The 18,510-nt window shown below is 56.0% G+C and overlaps 1 protein-coding gene across 8 annotated transcripts in view; it reads left to right on the top strand.

Moving 5' to 3' along the window:
• Positions 1 to 18,510, top strand: part of GTF2IRD1 (GTF2I repeat domain containing 1) — a 112,727-nt gene that overhangs the window by 65,173 nt on the left and 29,044 nt on the right. For 5 of the 8 annotated variants that reach the window (XM_032606906.1, XM_032606910.1, XM_032606912.1 and 2 more), the window contains 8 exons: positions 2,497 to 2,544; positions 3,450 to 3,515; positions 4,625 to 4,808; positions 10,522 to 10,571; positions 10,791 to 10,847; positions 12,270 to 12,353; positions 16,347 to 16,530; positions 17,065 to 17,093. In XM_032606906.1, coding sequence (XP_032462797.1) covers positions 2,497 to 2,544; positions 3,450 to 3,515; positions 4,625 to 4,808; positions 10,522 to 10,571; positions 10,791 to 10,847; positions 12,270 to 12,353; positions 16,347 to 16,530; positions 17,065 to 17,093 — 702 coding nt within the window. The remainder of the gene's footprint in view (positions 1 to 2,496; positions 2,545 to 3,449; positions 3,516 to 4,624; positions 4,809 to 10,521; positions 10,572 to 10,790; positions 10,848 to 12,269; positions 12,354 to 16,346; positions 16,531 to 17,064; positions 17,094 to 18,510) is intronic. The other 3 variants (XM_032606907.1, XM_032606909.1, XM_032606911.1) reach the window with 3 other exon arrangements.

Raw genomic sequence — 18,510 nt, 5'->3', positions numbered from 1 at the left:
GGGACCGTGGACCAGCATGGTGCCATTTCTATTGGAAAGGCTTCTCCCAACTGGTGGTGTTACTGTATTGTACAAATCATCCCTCGTTTGCTCACCTGGTGCCTTGGGCATCTCTGGTCATGCCCTCGATCATTTACCAAGGTTGAAAATGGGGAGGCAGTGAGCACATGGACGGGTTTGTTCAGGGTAAGTAGCCCCGCGCCATGCCAGGGGGTGGGGGGGAAAGCAGGCAACTTTCTCACGTTTGGAATTAGGGCCCCCAAAGTACACAGGTCATCATCTCCTGCTGCCTTTGAAAGAGCCCCCCGCCCCCCGGGAGAGGACCCGGCCCCGCTTCCTTCTGTTTTCAGGGTCCTACAACAAAGGCTGGCAGAAACCCCTCCTTAGTGGAGCCACAGAGCTGAGCTGGTTCCCTGTGGGTGTCTGGGTCCGGTCATCTCCTGCCTGGCTCTCAGATTGTTGCTACCGCCTGGGGGTGGCCCTGCACACACGGACAGCTCAGAGCGGGGACAGACTTCCTGGTCTCCCCTCTTGTTCCTCTCAAGCCATTTCGTGAACTTGATCGGTGCTGCCACCGTGACATCTGGGCATCTCCCTCCGCCCTGAGACAGATCCAGCTCCCTGATTCAGGAACCCTCCCTGGCAGCACTGCTTGTCCCTCTGTCCCCACCGGACTCCTCTCCTCCTGTCTGCCCCTCTCTGTCTAGAAATGGCAAAGATGAAGTTGGTGAGTTTGGGATCCCCCAGGGGCTTCCCCTGAGACAGGGGCCTTCGTTCATTTGGGAGGAGAGTGCGGGAAGGGCAGTCCAGGTACGAAGGGGGACTGGACAGGACAGCAGTGCCGTCAGGCCCGTCACCCCTGTGGGCAGCTGAGCTGAGGGACCACGGGAGCCCACGTAAATCACACACCTGAGTTAACGCAGCTGAGGAAGCTGGGAGCTGGGCTGGTGATCTGCCCTCCATCACTGGCTGAGAGCTGTTTCCAGGCATTGATCCCAGCCCTTGTACCTTGCTGGTCTGCTCCCACAGCCAGAAAAAAGCCTCCAGGCAGAGTCAGGTGGGTCCAGCATCTACCTGCCCATAGTGTACCTATGGCCATGAGGAAAATTTAGGCCGAAAGCTCAGGCCTGGCCCTTTTTAAATCAGGGCTGAGCATAGATCAAACCTTCCAGAGCCTTCCGGGCTGAGCCCCAAGGCTTAGGCTTGTCTGGCAATCCCAGATGCAGGCTCCCCTTCCCTCCGTCCGTGAGTGGGCCTTGACCATGGGCAGCTCTCCCAGGATCAGACCCTTTCCCTCCCACTCACGATCCCATCTGGAACATCCCTGCATCCCTCATCACCGAGCATCCTCTCCACTGGCTGGCCAAGAGCAGACCCAGGTCCGACTTCTCCAACCCTCACCAGCTCAGCCTCGTGTCAGGGGCTAAGAAGGGCTGTTTAAGGGTTAGCTCTGCCTGGGAAAGCACCTGGCAAACGCATAGCAAACTTCCTAAGTCACAGTTTCCTTCTGGTTCTTTCAAGTGTTGAAAGTCCCCACGCCTTCCTCCAGCTCTTGGCACCAAAGAGCTGCTGCTGATGGAGGCCCTGCAGCCCACCGGTCGGCCTGTGCCCCACCCCCTGCACCCCACTTCCACTGTCCGCACTTGGAGTTCATCCTGCTGCGGAAATGCGCCATCTCTGAGTTTGCCACCACCCTCCCCACACACACTTCCCCCTCCCTGCCTGTGTCCCTCTCCCACCCCACTGCTTTCCCTGGACACTTGGGTCCAGCCCAGGTGTAGCCCCCCTCGGCCCCCCAAGGCCAGTCTCACCCCTCCCCTGTATAGCTTGAGCCCTCACCTCCCCTGTTGTTCACTGTGCCACGACCTTGCTGCGTGTTGGACGGGCACCTGGGGACAAGGTTGGGTCTCTTGTGCCCAGACCAGAGCCAGTGTCATCTTGTCAGATGCGCTGGGACCACGTGACCCTAGATGGCTCCACGCCCCCACCTGCCTTTCCTCCATCCCCTTACCCAGCCATGCCACGTGACATGTGGGATCGTAGTTCCCTGACTGGGGATAGAACCTCTGCCCCCTGCAGTGGAAGCGTGGAGCCCTAACCACTGGACCGCCAAGGAATTCCCTCTGTTTTTCTTTACAGCATCACTGCCATCTGGCATCGTATGTAATGTTTGACATCACACCAGGAGGACAAGGCTTTGTCTTGTTCCCGTGTGTCCTCAATGCCTAGAACAGAACCTGGCAGTCAGTAGATGGAAGGACAGGCTGGTGCAGGGCTGGTCTCCACGGGGTGTTTACCAAATGTCACAGGGTATCTGGTCTCTGAAGCTCACATGGAGGCGAGGGCAGGTGCTTGTGCAAAATTGGGGTCCATGATCCCATCTGGGAGTCACCATGCCGTGCTCCAGAGTCTGGGCCTGCCATTCCCCACCTGTCTGCCCTGACTTTGGTGGTGCAGGAGATGATGAACATGGCTGCCTGGCACCCTCTTTTTCAGACAAAGGCCCCAGCGAGGACCCGCGGCCTGAGGAGAGGCCTGTGGAGGGTGAGGCACTGTTCACCCCCCATTTTTCACCCCCCCCACGTCTCCTCCCCTCCCCAGTCCTGCATCTCCTTTTTGTCTCTTCCCAACACCGGGTTTGGGGGTGGGTGTCCTGTGGGCTGCCTGAATTGGGAGGAGGTTTATAGACCTGTCTTGTAGAACTAAGAGGTACACGGTCAGAGGTAGAAGCAGCTCTTTCTGGTAAAGGAAATTGTAAGCCTTTCTTACTTTGTTTTTATATACACCCTGCCTCTTTCCACAAAGGTTTTAAGGCTGAGTCTTCCTGAGCAAGTCGAATTTAGGCCTGAAAGCACAAAATTGGCTTTGTGTCCAATAGACATGTTCAATCTCAGGAACACTGCTCATTCCCACCCTGCGGAGGGTGGGAGTAGGACAGGCAGGGAGATCAAGGTGAGGATGGGTCTGTTTCCACCCCTGGAACGGAATGAGTGGGTGTCAGAGGAGAGGAGCATCACTTTCCCAATCCCAAACCCAGCCTGGCAGGGGAGGAACTCTGAAGTTTTAATCAACATCCACTGCCACCTAGTGGCGGCATACTCAATTTGCAGGCTTAGAGTTCACAAGCTAGCAAAGTCCCTTATGGTGCTGGTCTAGAGTGACATTCACGTAGAAAGGCCCATGGTCATTCTTAGGCCTCAAAACCTTCCATTCAGTCCTGGTAATGCCCTAGATCCGATTTCACAAGCAGGTATTTGAGCCCCAGAATTGTGGACCTGTCTGCAGGGAAGCCACTTCTGAGGAAGTAGGTTACCTGTCACCATTACCCTTCCCCATTCCAAGGTCCCAGCACAGGGTCATTCTTGGTGCCAGCAGACCTAGGACATGAGCTGAGAAGCAGGGTCCTGCTGCCACTGGGGAGGCTCACCAAACTGTTCTTTGCCTTTCAGACAGTCATGGTGACGTGATCCGGCCTCTGCGGAAGCAGGTGGAGCTGCTTTTCAACACGCGATACGGTGAGCGAGGAGCCGGGTAGGGTTGAGGGCATCCAGGCGTCCCTCCAGCTGCCCTGTTTTCAGAGGGCCTGACCCCCCATCCCAGCTGCTCCTGGAACAGAGACAGAGGAGGGAGGGGCCGGAGGGGCTGGGACCAACTGGGAAAGGGCCAGGGCTCCGCAGGGCCTGCCATCCTGCCCCTTCCTCAGTTCTAGACCTCCCTCTCTGGGAGACTGAGGCACTGCCAGAGAACCCCACCCTCTGAAACGCAGCGTCCCCACCTCCTCCTTCAACAGGCTCACACTCACTCATGGTCTGCCTCAGCCTCAGCTTACAGAGGCCACTCTGACTGCTGTCACTGCCCCTCTGTACCCACAGACACCCTCGTTCAGGGTCCTCAGGAGGACAGATGGATAACAAGGTCTTTTCTACTAGAAAGACCAGGAAAGAAAACAGGGAGGCAGGGAGAAGCCTACTCTTCATTCAGCCCTTGTGGTTGGCCAGGCACTGGCGAGGTGCTTCACATGAGTTCTCCCATCCCATCTCACAAAATGCCTGTGTCCTAATGCCCATTTTACAGGTGAGGAAAACGAGGCCTGGGGAAGTGATGTGGCTTGTCCTAGGCCCCAGAACTCGTGAGCGGCAGTGCCTGGCCTGGGCCTCAGATGTCTCTGGTTCCCAAGGCGTGGTGTTGGGCCATGCAGGGGGTTGGGGTTATTTTTGGTGGCAGGGGGACCCTCTGGAGGGCCTTTCTGGCAGCACGGGGACAAGTGGACTTGGGTGGAGCCGATGCCAGGTCTCACCAGCTGTCAGCAGTTTCTCCTGCATTGCCACGGTGTGAGGGCATGAACTGAGCACAGGTCTGGGGACCCCACTTACTTGGGTTCACATCCCCCAGCTCTGGGGCTCTGAGACCTGAGACAGGTCACATCCCCTCCGGGCTCTGGGTCTCTTACCCACAGCCTGAGGCTACCAGTACTTACCTCAGGAGGGTCAGGAGGGTTCAACTAAGGGCTAAGTTTCAGAAGGGCTCCAGCACCTGCGGCCCCCCCATGCAGACATGGGAGGTGGGAGTTGAGACTCGTGGCCCCATAGATCCGGGTGGCCCTACAGCAGCCGTATCTCTGCAGCCAAGGCCATTGGCATCTCGGAGCCTGTCAAGGTGCCCTACTCCAAGTTCCTGATGTACCCAGAGGAGCTGTTTGTGGTGGGGCTGCCTGAAGGCATCTCCCTCCGCAGGCCCAACTGCTTCGGGATCGCCAAGCTCCGGAAGATCCTGGAGGCCAGCAACAGCATCCAGTTCGTCATCAAGAGGTAAGGCCCGGCCGGGTCCACGGGAGCCCTTCCAGGCTTGCCTGGCACCCAGGAGCAGCGCCAAGTAGCCATCTTCCTCTTCAGACTGGGGAAGGCTTTTTTTTAAAAAAAATAGGGCATCGATGAGGTTTGGCTTCAGTTGAGCAGGCACGAGGTTGCCCAGGCCCAGCCCAGGCCTGAAGGACCTTAAGCAACTAGACTAACGCCCTCTCAGTCCCACGAGAACAGCCCCCAGTTTACCCAGGTGTAGAATGGGAGAACACCCACCAGCTTGATCTCCTGGATAATTCTGAGCATCCTCTGGGCCAGGGGGCATCCAGGCTGAGGACAATGCCCCATGACCCCAGGACTGGAAAATCAGGCATTGGCATTTTGGGTCTCTTCTGTTTCCTCGGGCATCTAATTTTTGTCAGCGAGGACCCGGGGAGCTCAGTGTATCCAGCCTGTGTGCCAGCTCGGATATAAAGTCCCTTTGGAGGAGATGGAAGTAGCTACTAAATTTTTAAAAGATGGAGGGAGGACCTGGGGTGAACTGTTTTGTGTTTTGTTTTGTTTTTTTTGCGGTATGTGGGCCTCTCACTGCTGTGGCCTCTCCCACCACGGAGCACAGGCTCCGGACGCGCAGGCCCAGCGGCCACGGCTCACGGGCCCAGCCGCTCCGCGGCATGTGGGATCTTCCCGGACCGGGGCGTGAACCCGCGCCCCCTGCATCGGCAGGCGGACCCCCAACCACTGCGCCACCAGGGAAGCCCTGTTTTCTGTTTTTTTGCTTCTGTGTATTAACGCGATGTCTTATAAATTTACTTTTGGTTTGGTTGGAAGTGACAAGAAAGAGGAGACTCTTAAGGGTTTGTTCTCCCTGGGGGAGTAGATGGCCCCCAAATTGGGAGACTCACAGTGTCCTTCATGCCTCGAGTGGCAGGCTGGTGTTGGGGTGCGGAGCAGGGAGCTCTCTCGTGGGGCCTGGTTTGCGCCAGGAGAAGCAGAGAGGGTGATGCTCCAGGAGATGCAAATAGTGGACACGTGCTTCCTTCCTTCCACAAATACATCTTGAGTGCCCACCATGTTCCAGGAGTGATGCAGCAGCAAACGCCACCGAGTCCTGCCCTCGAGTTGGCTGATCTCACGGAATTAAATCACAATATAGTATCAGGTAGAGATAAATGCTATGATGCAAGTTAAAGGGGCAAAGAAGGAGGGGCAGGAGGAACCTGTCCATGGAGGGGACTTTGGAGCAGAGACTTAATGAAGCAAGGTTTGCAAATTATTTGCAATGGAAGAGCATTGAAGCAGCGGGAACAGCAGGTGCAAAAGCCCTGAGGCAGGGACATCCTTGTGTGTTTGAAGTCTAGCAAGGTGCCATTGTGACTGGTGCAGGGGGAGTGAGGGAAGAGTGAGAGTGGCGAGGCCCAAGAGGTAGCAGGAGCTGGATCATACAGGGTCTTAGACTGGTTTAAAGAGTCTGGATTTTATTTCAAATTTAATGAGGACTCACCGGAAGTTTTTGAGGAGGATGGGCAGGGGCAGAAACGGGGACCGGTGAGGAGGCTGTTCCTGGCCCAGGGGACACAGTGGCATCTTGGATTAGGTAAAGTTAGGGGTGGGATGGTGAAAAGTTGTCAGATTCAGACAGTGTCTTGAAGATGAGGCTGGTAGAATTTGCTGATACATGGGATGTGAGTCTGCTGTGTGTTATGTTTGAGGTGCGTGGGGGCCTTCCAGAGAGGGTTGGCAGGTGGATTTACGGGGGTCAGACTCAGGAGAGAGGTCGGGGTGGGGACAGAACATGGGAACCTGTCAGCATTCAGGAGGGACGTAGCACATGGGGGCTGCTTGCCTCATCCACCCCCTCAGACTGAGAACTGGAAGCCCTTGGGTGACTCGCAGGCTCCTGGGTCTAAGTCCAGCTCCTCCTGTTACTGCCCCTGACCTTGGGTAGGTTGTTCAGGGCGTTAAATGGGGCACACTGTACCATTTAGGGGGTGGCCCTGGAGGTCAAGGCTTAGCAAAGACCTGGCACAGTGTAGGTACTCAATTAAGATGTTGTGTTTTTTGTATCAGGTTTATTGAAGTTTAATTTACATTCAGTAAAACTCACCCTTTTAAAATGCACAACTCTTTGATTTTTGGCAAACTCACACTGTCACATCACTACCATCAAGATACAAAACACTTCCATCACTCCACAAGCTTCCCTTGTGCCCTTTTGTTGCCTACCCCAGACCCTGCGACCTGGTAGTTGATCATTTTTTTGCCATTTTGCCTTTTCTAGAATGTCATGTAAATGGAATCATACATTGTGCATCTCATTGGGTCTGGCTCTTTCACTCAGCTTTTGAGATTCATCCATGTGGTTGCCTGTATCAGGAGTTCATTTAAAAATATATATATAGGGGCTTCCCTGGTGGCGCAGTGGTTGAGAGTCTGCCTGCCGATGCAGGGGACACGGGTTCTTGCCCCGGTACGGGAGGATCCCACATGCCGCGGAGTGGCTGGGCCCATGAGCCATGGCCGCTGGGCCTGCGCGACCGGAGCCTGTGCTCTGCAACGGGAGAGGCCACAACAGTGAGAGGCCCGCGTACCGCAAAAAAAAAAAAAATATATATATATATATATATATATATATATATATATAAATTTTAAAAAGTGAATTTAGATAATTCGTTTTCTGAATGCCAAGTGAAGAAAATGATTCAAGTAGGAAAGAGTGATTAACTTTGTCCAGTGGAACAGTTGGGGTGTTAGGATTAAGGACCAATTGGGGTGATTCTAAGAGATAATTGGAGAAGAGAGATGGAGCACTTGAGTATATTTATTTTGTTATTCTTCATTTAAAAAATTAGCCAAAACTACTATTGGGAATATTAGTGAAAAATCGCCACTTCTCATTAATCTTACTTCTAAAAAATATGTATTTGGGGGGTGATGTAAATGTTCTGGAATTAGAAGTATGGCTGCACAAACAACTTTGTGAATATACTAAAAACCACTGATGCGTGTACCTTAAAGAGTGAATTACATCTCAATAAAGTATAAATGTGTGTGTGTGTGTGTGTGTGTGTGTCTTACGTATGTTCGTATGTGTGTATATATATATGTTAGTTTGCCAGAGCAGCCATAACGAAGTACTACAGACTGGGTGGCTTAAACAATAGAAATTTATTTCTCACAGTTCTGGAGTCTGGAAGTTCAGGGTCAAGGTGTCAGCAGGGTTAGTTTCCCCTGAGGTCTATCTCCTTGGCTTGCAGACAACCACCTTCTTGCTGAGTCTTCACATGGCCATTTCTCTCTGTCCACACATCCTTGGTATCTCTCTGTGACCTAATCTCCTCTCCCTATGAGGACACTAGTCAGATTGGATTAGGGCCCACCCTAATGTCCTCATTTAAAGACCTTATTTTGAAATACAGTGAGCCTATAAAAATATATATGAGAAATCAGCACTTGGAGGGGATATCACTGATGGACTGATTTCCCCCTAAACCTGAATTCCACATCCTTCTAAACAGCCTCCAGACAGCGGCTGCCAGTTGATGAGAGCTGGCACAGAATCAAATCAAACTTTCTCAATCTTTGATCAAAAAACATTCTTAACCCAGATTCTTGAACAAACATGTATCCAAACTTTTCATATTCTTTTGTGCATTCTTCTGGAAATAGGGTCCCTTGCTTTCATCAAATTCTCCAAAGTTAAAAAAAACAAAACCAAAACCTTGGGAAATTTAAAACCATGGGTGGATTCACACGGATGGGAGACTGAGGTCCAGGGGAGGAGTGGCAGAAGGTCTGTCTGATTGCAGCGCTGCAGGGCAGTTCTGGTGCCGACCTCCCAGACTTAGCAGACCCTACGGATTCAGGACACAGTCCCCAGCAAGACCACCCCCACTTCCAACATCAGCTAAAGTTCAAAGGTCCCTAGACCACCGACACTCCTGAGCAGCTGGCTGGAAATTCAGGGGTTCCCAGGACCCCTCCCCAAGTTTGATAATTAACTAGCACGACTTACTGTATGACAGTTTTATAGAAAGGATGCAAATCAGGACCAGCCAAATGAAGAGACATAAAAGACAAAGTCTGGGAGGGACTGGACATGGAGCTTCCATCCCCTCTTCCTGCAAAATCAGGGCCCATCACCCTCCCAGCACATCAGTGTGTTCACCAACCAGGCAGCTCCACCGACCCCAGTGTCCACACTTTTACTGGAATTCATTGCTAGCCTTCACTGGCTTACTGGCCAAGTGATTGGACTGTCTCCAGCCCCCCTCCCCTCCCTAGAGGTCAAGAGGTCTGGCTGATAACAGTGGCTTGAAGACCAGACAAGCTACATTATACAGCACTGATTCTAAGTGCCCCATTTTTGGTGCAACCTTGTCCAGCTGTAGCAGGCCTGTCTGGGTGGCGGGGGTCTGGGCTGAATGGCAGGCTGAGGGCACTGGGGAGGTCACATTTGCCAGAGGAGGGCTGGCAGGACATGGCGGGTGCAACAGGTACCAGAATCGCTCCTTCATATCTCCCGAAGGGAAGGGATGCTGGACCAGGGTTCAGTGTGAGGATGAGTCTGTAGGTGAGGCTGCCCGGGGAGGTGCTGAGCTTTTCCTCACAGGGGTATCCAAGCAGTGACACAGGAGACCCTGCCTGGGAGTGAGGCCAAAGGCCAGACTCTCAGGGCACCACCCCCTCCATCAAGTGGATGAGGATTTGGTGTCCCTCCTGGCAGCGGGCATCTGTGCCTGACACAGAGCTGGGCTTACAGGGCCAGGGAGGGAGGAGGCACAGCCCTGCCTTAGATCACAGTTTCAGGAGCTGGAAAAGCCCTCAGACTACATTTAGACCCCCCATCACTTCCTCTCTGCCGCCTTATGGGGAAGCGGAAGCCCAGAAAATGTAATGATTTCCCCACAGGCACTGAGCAGGGCTCCCAGGCCAGAGTGCTTTCTGCGGTCCTGTTGTGTCTTCAAGTATGGATTTATGAGGCCCGTTCCCCTCTGAGCCAGGGCAGCGTTATTATTCCATTTCAGATGAGAAAACAGGCCTGGGGTGGGAGGGGTCCCTCAGCGGGAGAGGCTGCAGGCAAGGAGGAGGGGATGTCTAGTTTGAACTCTGCCCCTCTCGCTGTGCGGTCTTGGGCACGTTACTCACCTTCCCGATGCCTCAGTCTCCCATTCCTGCAAGTGGGATGATGGAAACAGTGCCTACCTCAAGGATGTCGGGCGGGTTACCTAATGTGAGGACGGGCTCTGTGGAGTCTGCAGGGATACAGACATTAGTGTAAAGCTGGGTCTGGTCCCCGAGGCCCCGACCCCAGAGTGAAATGGTGTCAGCCAGAAACCTTGGACCTTCCCTACACCAGGATCTTGCCACAGTCAGTCCCGCCTGTGTCTACAGCTCTGTAGGAAGGCCCCCAGACCACGTGCTCTGACCCTGGCCAGTGGCAGTTATGCATCCTGGAACCGAGAGTGAGGGGTTCAGCTCCACCGGGCCAGGACCAGGCTGATTTCGCTCCTGGCTGGATCCTCAGAGCCCAGCGCAGCCCCCAGATCACACATGTGGGTCAGCAGGACAGCTGCCTGGGAGGCAGAAACCCCAGACCTTGACTGTCCAGAGCCAGGAGCGCCCACTGCACAGATGTGCAGACTGAGGCCCAGGGGGAGAGCTGGGTAGTACTGGGGAGCCCTGGAGGGACCTTGGTGATAGCCCCACTTGTGTTTTGCAGGCCTGAGCTGCTCACCGAAGGAGTCAAAGAGCCCCTCACGGACAGCCAAGGTACCCTGCGCAGGGTCATGGGCCGAGGCGCGGGCCGGGCGTGGGAGGGGTCCCAGGCTTCTGCCATCGCCCCTCCTCCTGCTTCCTCTGTCCTGGTCCCGTCTACCCTGGCATCCCCCCATTGCCCTCCCTGCTGGGTTTGCCCCCACCAGATACCACCTCTGTCCCGGGTCCCAGGAGCCGCCTGCTCACCCTGGCTTCTCTCCCCCCCGCCCCCAGAGAGGGATTCCGGGGACCCTCTTGTGGACGAGAGCCTGAAGAGACAGGGCTTTCAAGGTAAGGTTGCAGCTCAGGATGGGGTCCGCAGTCCCAGTGCCATGACCTTGACCTGGCTTGGGTTTGGAGGGCCAGGCTAGGGGTGGGAGGGGCTGGCCGCCAACCCCAGGGCCCCGGGGTCTGAGCGAGGCCGGCGGGCAGCCAGGCAGGCTGGAGTTTGCCAGCCCCAGTGAGAGGCTCCGCAAGGTGGCTGGGGGTTCGGGGGTACAGGGCGCGGGAGCCGGCCTGCTGTCCGTCTGGGGAAGCAGCTGACCTGCCCGCTTCGTATTAGGCAGCCGGCCGTGCTCTTAGTGCTTTGAAATCAGAGGAGAGGAGGTCACGGAGAGCAGGGAGGGCTCTCCCAAGAAGGAGGACCCTGGTTGGGCCAAGGAGGGGTGGGAGGACGTGAGCGTGGAGGAAGAGGCGTGGAAGATGGGGGAAGCCTGATGCAGGGAGGGGCCAGGGACTGACAGGGGAGGCTCCCTCCCCACAGTGGAGGGGGGTATTACCTTTTGGTTAAGATCAAGTGTAGTATCGGTAGGGGCTGCGGTGGCTGAGAGCAGCCATCCACGTGCACGTCGGGGCAGCTCTAGGGTGTGGCTGTGAGTCCCCTAGGGTGGGTGCTCCCCATTTGGGTCCTGGGTGGTCAGTGTGACCCAGAGGAGAAAGTGGGGTCAGCCAGACCAGCGGCAGGAAGGGCCAGCCCCTGTGGGTGGAGGAGCCCAAATCCCAGAGGGGCACCTGCTTACCCCCCAGCCTCTCAACTCCTTCCTGGGCAGCCGGAACTTTCTGGGACGGGGGAGTTCCGTCTCTCACCTCACCCCGTGACCCCTCATACTCAGCCCTCTTAGCAGACTGGGGTCCGACCAGCCAGAGACCCACCCCTCCCTCCTCCATCCTCCACCTCTCTCTTCCCACAAGGCAGTGCCAGGTTCTCATCTCCCCAAGGCCGGGGGCTCGTCCAGGGGTCTCATGGCAGGTGCTGGCACGCGGGCTCCATAAGCGATAGCCTCTGGGTGAATGAGTGACCACGGGGAGCTTCCAGGCCGGCTCCTGCCTCCGCGGGGCCGCCCTGTCCGCTGAGCTCACGTCCCCGCGCTGCCTCCTGCCTCCCGCCTGACTCTGAGCGAGGCCCCACTCCACCCGCCGGTGACGCAGGAGGCTGCTCCCCTCCGTGGCGTCTCTCACCTCCAGGGCTGGCTCACTGGTGTGGGTTTCAAATGTCAACAGTTAATTTCCGACTCATCGCTGTGTGCGTCCTTCCAGAAAAAACACACGTCTCCGTCAAGAAGTTAGTGCTGGAGGACTCCAAGGGGCCCACTCCACGGAGCTGATAATTGCCTGAGAAGGAGTTCCCCATAGTTAGGAAATCATATTCCTTTAAAGTCACCAAGTGCCTTTTCATTTAACAGCCCAAATCCGTAATTGTTTTTCACTTTGCAGAAAATTATGATGCCAGACTCTCACGGATCGACATTGCCAACACGCTGAGGGAGCAGGTCCAGGATCTGTTCAATAAGAAATACGGTGAGCCCCGGGACACCCTGGCGGGAGGGAAGAGAGGCAGGAGCAACCCGGTTCTGGCCGTGGTCTCCTCTGGGAAGACTGCTCACCTGCATACAAATACGTCTTGAGCACTTACTGTGTGCCAGGCACTGGGGAAAAGGGAGTGAAGAAAACACGCAGTCTCACGGGGACTTCTCTGGTGGTCCAGTGGTTAAGACTCCGTGCTTCCACTGCAGGGGCTGCGGGTTCGACCCCTGGTCGGGGAGCTAAGATCCCACATGCCAGAAACAAACAGACAAACAAAAAAACCACGCAGTCCCTGCCCTCAGGGGACCCTGCAGACCAGTGACGTGAGACTGACATAGAACGGCTCTACCCAGAATCCAGCGACAGTGAGGCGTTGTCCCATGATTATGCAGGAAAAGAGCAGGCTGCTCAAGAGAAAATAGCTCTCCTTAGATTGGAAGCCAGGGAAGGGCTCTTGGAAGAAAGAACTGAACGATGGGGAATCAAGCAGAGTGTGAAGGAAGGGCATTCTGGCTGAGGTGATGGCATGTGCAAAGGCCCTGAGGCTTGTCTTAAGAAGGAGCCAAGGGAATTCCCTGGCGGTCCAGTGGTTAGGACTTGGTGCTTTCACTGCCGTGGGCCCTGGTCAGGGAACTAAGATCCTGCAAACCATACGGTGCAGCCAAAAAAAAAAAAAAAATATATATATATATATATATATATATATATATATATATATACACACACACACATATATATATGTATATATATGTAAGTAGATAGATAGATATAAGAAGGAGCCAAAAGCCAAAGCATAAGGGCAGGCACTGGGGGAGAGGAGGGCCCTGCGGAGCTGGCCAGAAGACAGATCCAATTGTCCAGGGCCTTGGAGGGAACCATGATGTCGGGTTTGTATTTTGGGAGGATTGAAGTAAATGGAGCAGCTTTGCACTTTTAAAGTGTCTCCCTGGATGCTGTGAGGAAAGTGAGTGGCTGTGGGAGGGTGGGAGTGGACACTGGGAGGCCAGCCCAGAGGCTGGAGCAGTATTTCGGCGAGAGTGATGATGGCTTGGGCAGGCCCTGGCCGGGCTGCTGCAGGAAACCGGATGGAGTGAGATGTGCTTCCGAGGGAGAACCACAGGCGCAGGTTGACGGGGCAGCGGGAGGAGTGGAGGCATCCAGCTGCATCCTGCCTCGAGGAGGACAAGCTGTATCTGTTAAGGTGCTTTTCGGTCTCAAGTAGCAAAACCAAACTGGCTTCAACCGTTAAGGGGGTTAATTGGCTAATGATTCAGTTACCATGACTTCACAACAGATCACCCTAACACGTGGTTGCCTAGAATAGCCACGATCATGTATTATCTCTGAGGGTGTCAGCGAGTCAGGACTTTGGGAGCAAGCCGAGCTGGAGAGCTGTCACTCACGGTCTGTCCCGGGGTTGCAGGCAGAAGGCGGGTGAAGCTGGGGTCATCTGGACGGCATCCTCACTCACATGTCTGACGCCTGGGCTGGGGAAAGAGCTGGTGCTGGAACGGCTGGGCCCCTCAAGCATCTTTCTCAGTTTCTGTGTGACCCCTCTACGTGGGCTTTCTGGCATAGCAACTCCATGGTAGCTGGATTTCCTCCTTGTTGGTCGGGGCTCCTCAGTGTCCTGAGAGAGAGAGCCAGGTGGAAGCCACGTTGCCTTTTATGACCCAGCCTCAGAGGTTGTGCAGTGTCCCCTCTGCCATACTGCATTGGTCAAGGCAGTTACAAAGTTCCACCCTAGTGTAAGAGGAGGGGATATAGACCCCATCCTCTATGGGGAGTGTCGATGTTACACTATAAGAGGAGCATGTGGGATGGGTGAAAGATTGGTGCGGCTGTCTTTGGACAGTACAATTAGCCGTAACTCAGGAAATCCAGCAGTAGGGTGGCTTTCAGGATTAGCTGGATCCAGCAGTTCAGGGAATGACCTCCCGCTGTGTCAGAATCATCTCAGGCTGACTTCCCGCTTGCTAGCAGGATGACCACGGCAGGTCCAGACATCCCATCCAGGGAGAGAGCTGGCTTTTCCACAGGCTTTCTCAGGAAAGCCTGATAGTTTCCCAGAATTCCCTGGGCCCTCCCCTGTTTCTCATTGATCCCCATTGAGTCACATGTCCAGTCTTTACCCAATCCCCATGGCAGAGAATGCCATGTGCTCATCGGCTTAGGCCTGGGTTACCCAGACCTGTCACCGTGACGAGGGGGAGGAGGGGGGAGCACAGAGCTGCCAGAGACAGGTGGATACCCAAACTGCCAGCCAGGGAGAAGGGGCAGCGCCCTCACTGAGCGGGGAAGTTTGAAGAGGGGAGATGATGGGTTCCATTTGGATATGTTGAGTCTGAAGGGTGAGTGGAGATGTCTCATAGGCAGGCAGAGAGAAAAGTCTGCTATTCAGGAGAGGTGTCTGGATTGGATGCAAAAATTAGACCACAGGAGCAGAGGAGACACCCCTAGGGGTGCAAAGAGAGCAGAAAGAGGACCCATGCAGAAAGCCAAGGAGCCCTGTGTTTAGAGGTCAAGTCCAGGAAGGGGAGGAGTGGCCAGAAAGGGGAAACCAAGAAAGTGAGACATTATGGACACCAAGGTGTTGGATTTTGCCGAAAGAGAGCAAATACCTTCTGGGTTGGGCAACACAGAGGCCGTCAATCATTCTAGCAAGAGCCCTTTTGGGGGCAAGGAGTGAGGAAGTAGAGATGGCAATGTTCCCATTCATGGATTATGGGTATAAGTACATTTCTGTCTGCAGCAAAGTCAGGATAAAGAATTTAAAACAGGCTGGAAATTCATAGAAACGGAAAGTGGATTGGTTTGGTTGCCAGGGCACAGAGGGAAGGAGTGAGGTGTGACTGCTAATGGGGATGGGGTTTCTTTTCGGGGTAATGAAAACGCTCTGGAGTTAGATAGTGGTGATGATTTCACGACCTCCTGAGTACGCTAAAAACCACTGGATTGTTTAAGATGGTAAATGTTATGGAACATGAATTACATCTCAATTAAATAAAGCCAAACAAACAAGGTGAAGCAATGGCACGAAGCCAGGGGTGACATGAAGACTCAGCCATTCTGTCCTTGCTAGATGCAGGGCATGCATCAAGCTCTGAGTTTCCCAGGAGCCAGAGCAAAAAGGGAAATGAGGCCAGTTATACCATTCCCAGTGTCCACGAGATAAAAATTAGTTTATTGCCCAGAAAAAGTTCAGCTACTTCTCCTAGTGCAAAGATTTCTGCAGCACATCTTTGTAAAGGGGCATCCTGTGACACTGAGGAGTGTCCAGCCCTCCGTCCAGGAGGGGGCTCCCATGGTGCACCCCACCTAAGTCAGAGAGCCATGGACGTTCGCATCAGCCTGACAGCAGGCAGCAGGCCTTGGCCCAGAGTGGATCAGCCGTGGACTCAGGGCTGCTCCCAGGCTGTGAGACAAGGCACAGTCCCTGGGATGGACATGCCACAGCCCTCTGCAGAGGGGATTGGCGACAGGAATGAGGCCGAGCGCCAGATGTGGAAAGAGAGCCCTGAGGTCTGAGCTGCACCCTGGCTGGCCTGCCTGCTCCCAGACGCGATCCGCCCTTTTAGGCCAGGCCGATCCTGAACCAGGGTGAGGCTGAGCCTGTGGGGCTGATGGATCGTTGTAGGGAAGGGCCAGCTGTGCCCACCAGGTACCATCCTTGTGATGGCTTTCAGATTCTCAAGCTGTGAGGCCTCTGACTTTAGCCCCTGCCCTCTCCCAGTAGCCATAGCCACACGTCCCCTGGCCACTCCTCAGCCTGCCCTGGGCAGACGCCCACACCCCCGACCCCCCAGGGCCCCTACTTCCCAGTCCCTCACTGACTATGCCTTTCTGCAGTGCTACATGACAGCCCCCCACCGTACCCCACTGTGCACGGGGTGTATCACACTCGTTCATGGAGCACCCCATGGCTGCCGACAGCCCACCAGCCCCGCCTCTGGCTCCTGACACCTCCTCTGTCCCTCTCCTCCACAGGGGAAGCCTTGGGCATCAAGTACCCGGTCCAGGTCCCCTACAAGAGGATCAAGAGTAACCCCGGCTCGGTGATCATCGAGGGGCTGCCCCCCGGGATCCCTTTCCGAAAGCCCTGCACCTTTGGCTCCCAGAACCTGGAGAGGATCCTTGCGGTGGCTGACAAGATCAAGTTCACCGTCACCAGGTACTCAGAGGAAGGGAGACAGAGAGGAGGCGAGGCTACCACGGGAGGGGGCTCGCACCACAGACCCTTGGCCTTTCCTTCGGGTGGACCTGCCCTCCATGGACAAGGCAGCTCTTCCAGCACCACCCTGGGCCCTGGGGGTTGGAGGAAGGGGGACTGCCGGCCAGCCAGGGTGCAGGGAGCCCCACAGAAGTGAGACTAGCTCCCCTGCCCCGCAGCCACCATAGCGGGGGCAGCCTTCCTGGGCCCCGTCTACCTGCTGCGGCATCTGCTCCCTGCACTCCCTCATCCCCTGGAAGAGGCGTGGAGCCAGCAGGGCAGAGCCAGCAGGGCAGAGCCAGCGGGAGACCCTGCTTGGCCTGGTGCACAGCGGCCCTGCAGCATCGTCCCAGGGTCCCCAGGGTCCCGTGCGCACGAGGCACCGGGCATCTTGTTAAAGCAGATTCTGCTTCGGCAGGTCTGGGGTGGGTCCCACGCTTTCCTCACAAGCTCCCAGGCCCTCCCCTGACACCCCCATCTCTGTTTCTCTTCCAGGCCTTTTCAAGGACTCATCCCAAAGCCTGGTAAGAGGCGCTGGCTATGGGGGGGCCACTTGGCACGGGGGTGGGCCATGGTGCTGGGGGCCAGAGGCCGGAGTGGAGCTCACCGTGGGGCACCGGTTCCAGGACCCTGGAGCGGGACCCCCACCCTTCTGTTGTCCCACCTCCCTGGGCTCTGGCCCCAGCAGAGAGGAGGAAGGCCAAGCTGGAGCCTGGCCCCGGTTCCTGGGACAGCTAAAGGGGTGGTGGGGTGGCACTGGTGACTTCTAAGCCTGGGATGGGGGTTCAGGAGGGAGGGGCCTGGCCAGGTCAGTGCCCCCCACTTTCCCTAATGCAGGGGCCTTGGTGAGCAGATGAGGTTGATGGGGGTGGGTTCCTAGCCTCAGAGGGAGGGCTGTCTGCAGGGGAACCTGCGAGCTTGGCGGTGGGATGTGGGTGAGTGCTTACCCGTTTCGTAAAATGCCTCTCCTGGCCCCATTTCAAGGCATCCACCCCCCACCCCCCACCGTCCCCCGGGCTATGTCCTGGCCCTCCCAAGCCCTGAATGAGCAGGGGCTGTCCCTGCGGGGGTGGCATGACCACCTGGTCAGCACTCAGGGCTGGCCGGGCCTCCACGGAGGCAGCTGCATACGCAGATCCCAGAGCCTGCGCGTGGAGACATGGGGAGGAACTCTGCCGCCTCTCCCCTGCTCCCGCCTGGAGTCACTGGCAGCCCTGGGCCCTTGGGGAGGCTGCGCTGGGAACACAGAAAGCCTGCAGGACAGGACTCCAATTTCACAGTCGCGGTCACATCCACTTCACTCCTCACTCACCTCCGTGCGCCCTGACCCTGCCACCTATAGCTGTTCACTCCCTGCGCCCAGGCCTGGCTCGGTGGGCTTCTGGGGAAGGGGCGACCTGGAGGGGGGCCAGACTCACTGAGTGGGGTAGCAGTGTGGCAGCTGCCGTCGGGCTGCAGGGACCCCAGGGAGGAGGAACAGAGGAAGGGGTGCTTGGGAGGGTTTCCCGGAGAGGAAGGCTCTCGCGGGGCCTCAGGGGAGAGCAGTACTTGGAGGGCCGGGGGGAGAGGGAGGGAGAGGCAGGTGGTCAGCTGGGGAAGCAGCAGGGGTCCAAGGCCTACGCCCAGGGTGGTTTTCCAGACCTCTCAGAGGTGTGAAAGCCTTCGGGTGATGTTAGTAAGGTAGAGATGGTGAAGGTAAGAGCAGCAAAGCGCAGCAGTGGTGGCCCCGGCGGAAACCTTGCCAAGAGATTACTGGGTGTCAGACCCTGTGCTGACCGCTTCACGTGGGTCCGGAGGTCCTTCCTCCTAGGGCTGGGCAGTGGTCTGGGTACCGTGGTTACAGACGGAGGAGTCATCTCGTTTACTCCTCACACCTGTGAGGCTGGCGCCAGAGCCTGACCTTCAGGGGGAAACTGAGGCTCGCGTTTCAGCAATGTGCCC

Source organism: Phocoena sinus, chromosome 15, assembly GCF_008692025.1.
Source record: "Phocoena sinus isolate mPhoSin1 chromosome 15, mPhoSin1.pri, whole genome shotgun sequence".
NCBI classification, from domain to species: Eukaryota; Metazoa; Chordata; class Mammalia; order Artiodactyla; family Phocoenidae; genus Phocoena; species Phocoena sinus.
The sequence above is the reverse complement of the archived record's forward strand: the minus strand, read 5'-3'. Positions and strand labels throughout refer to the sequence as shown.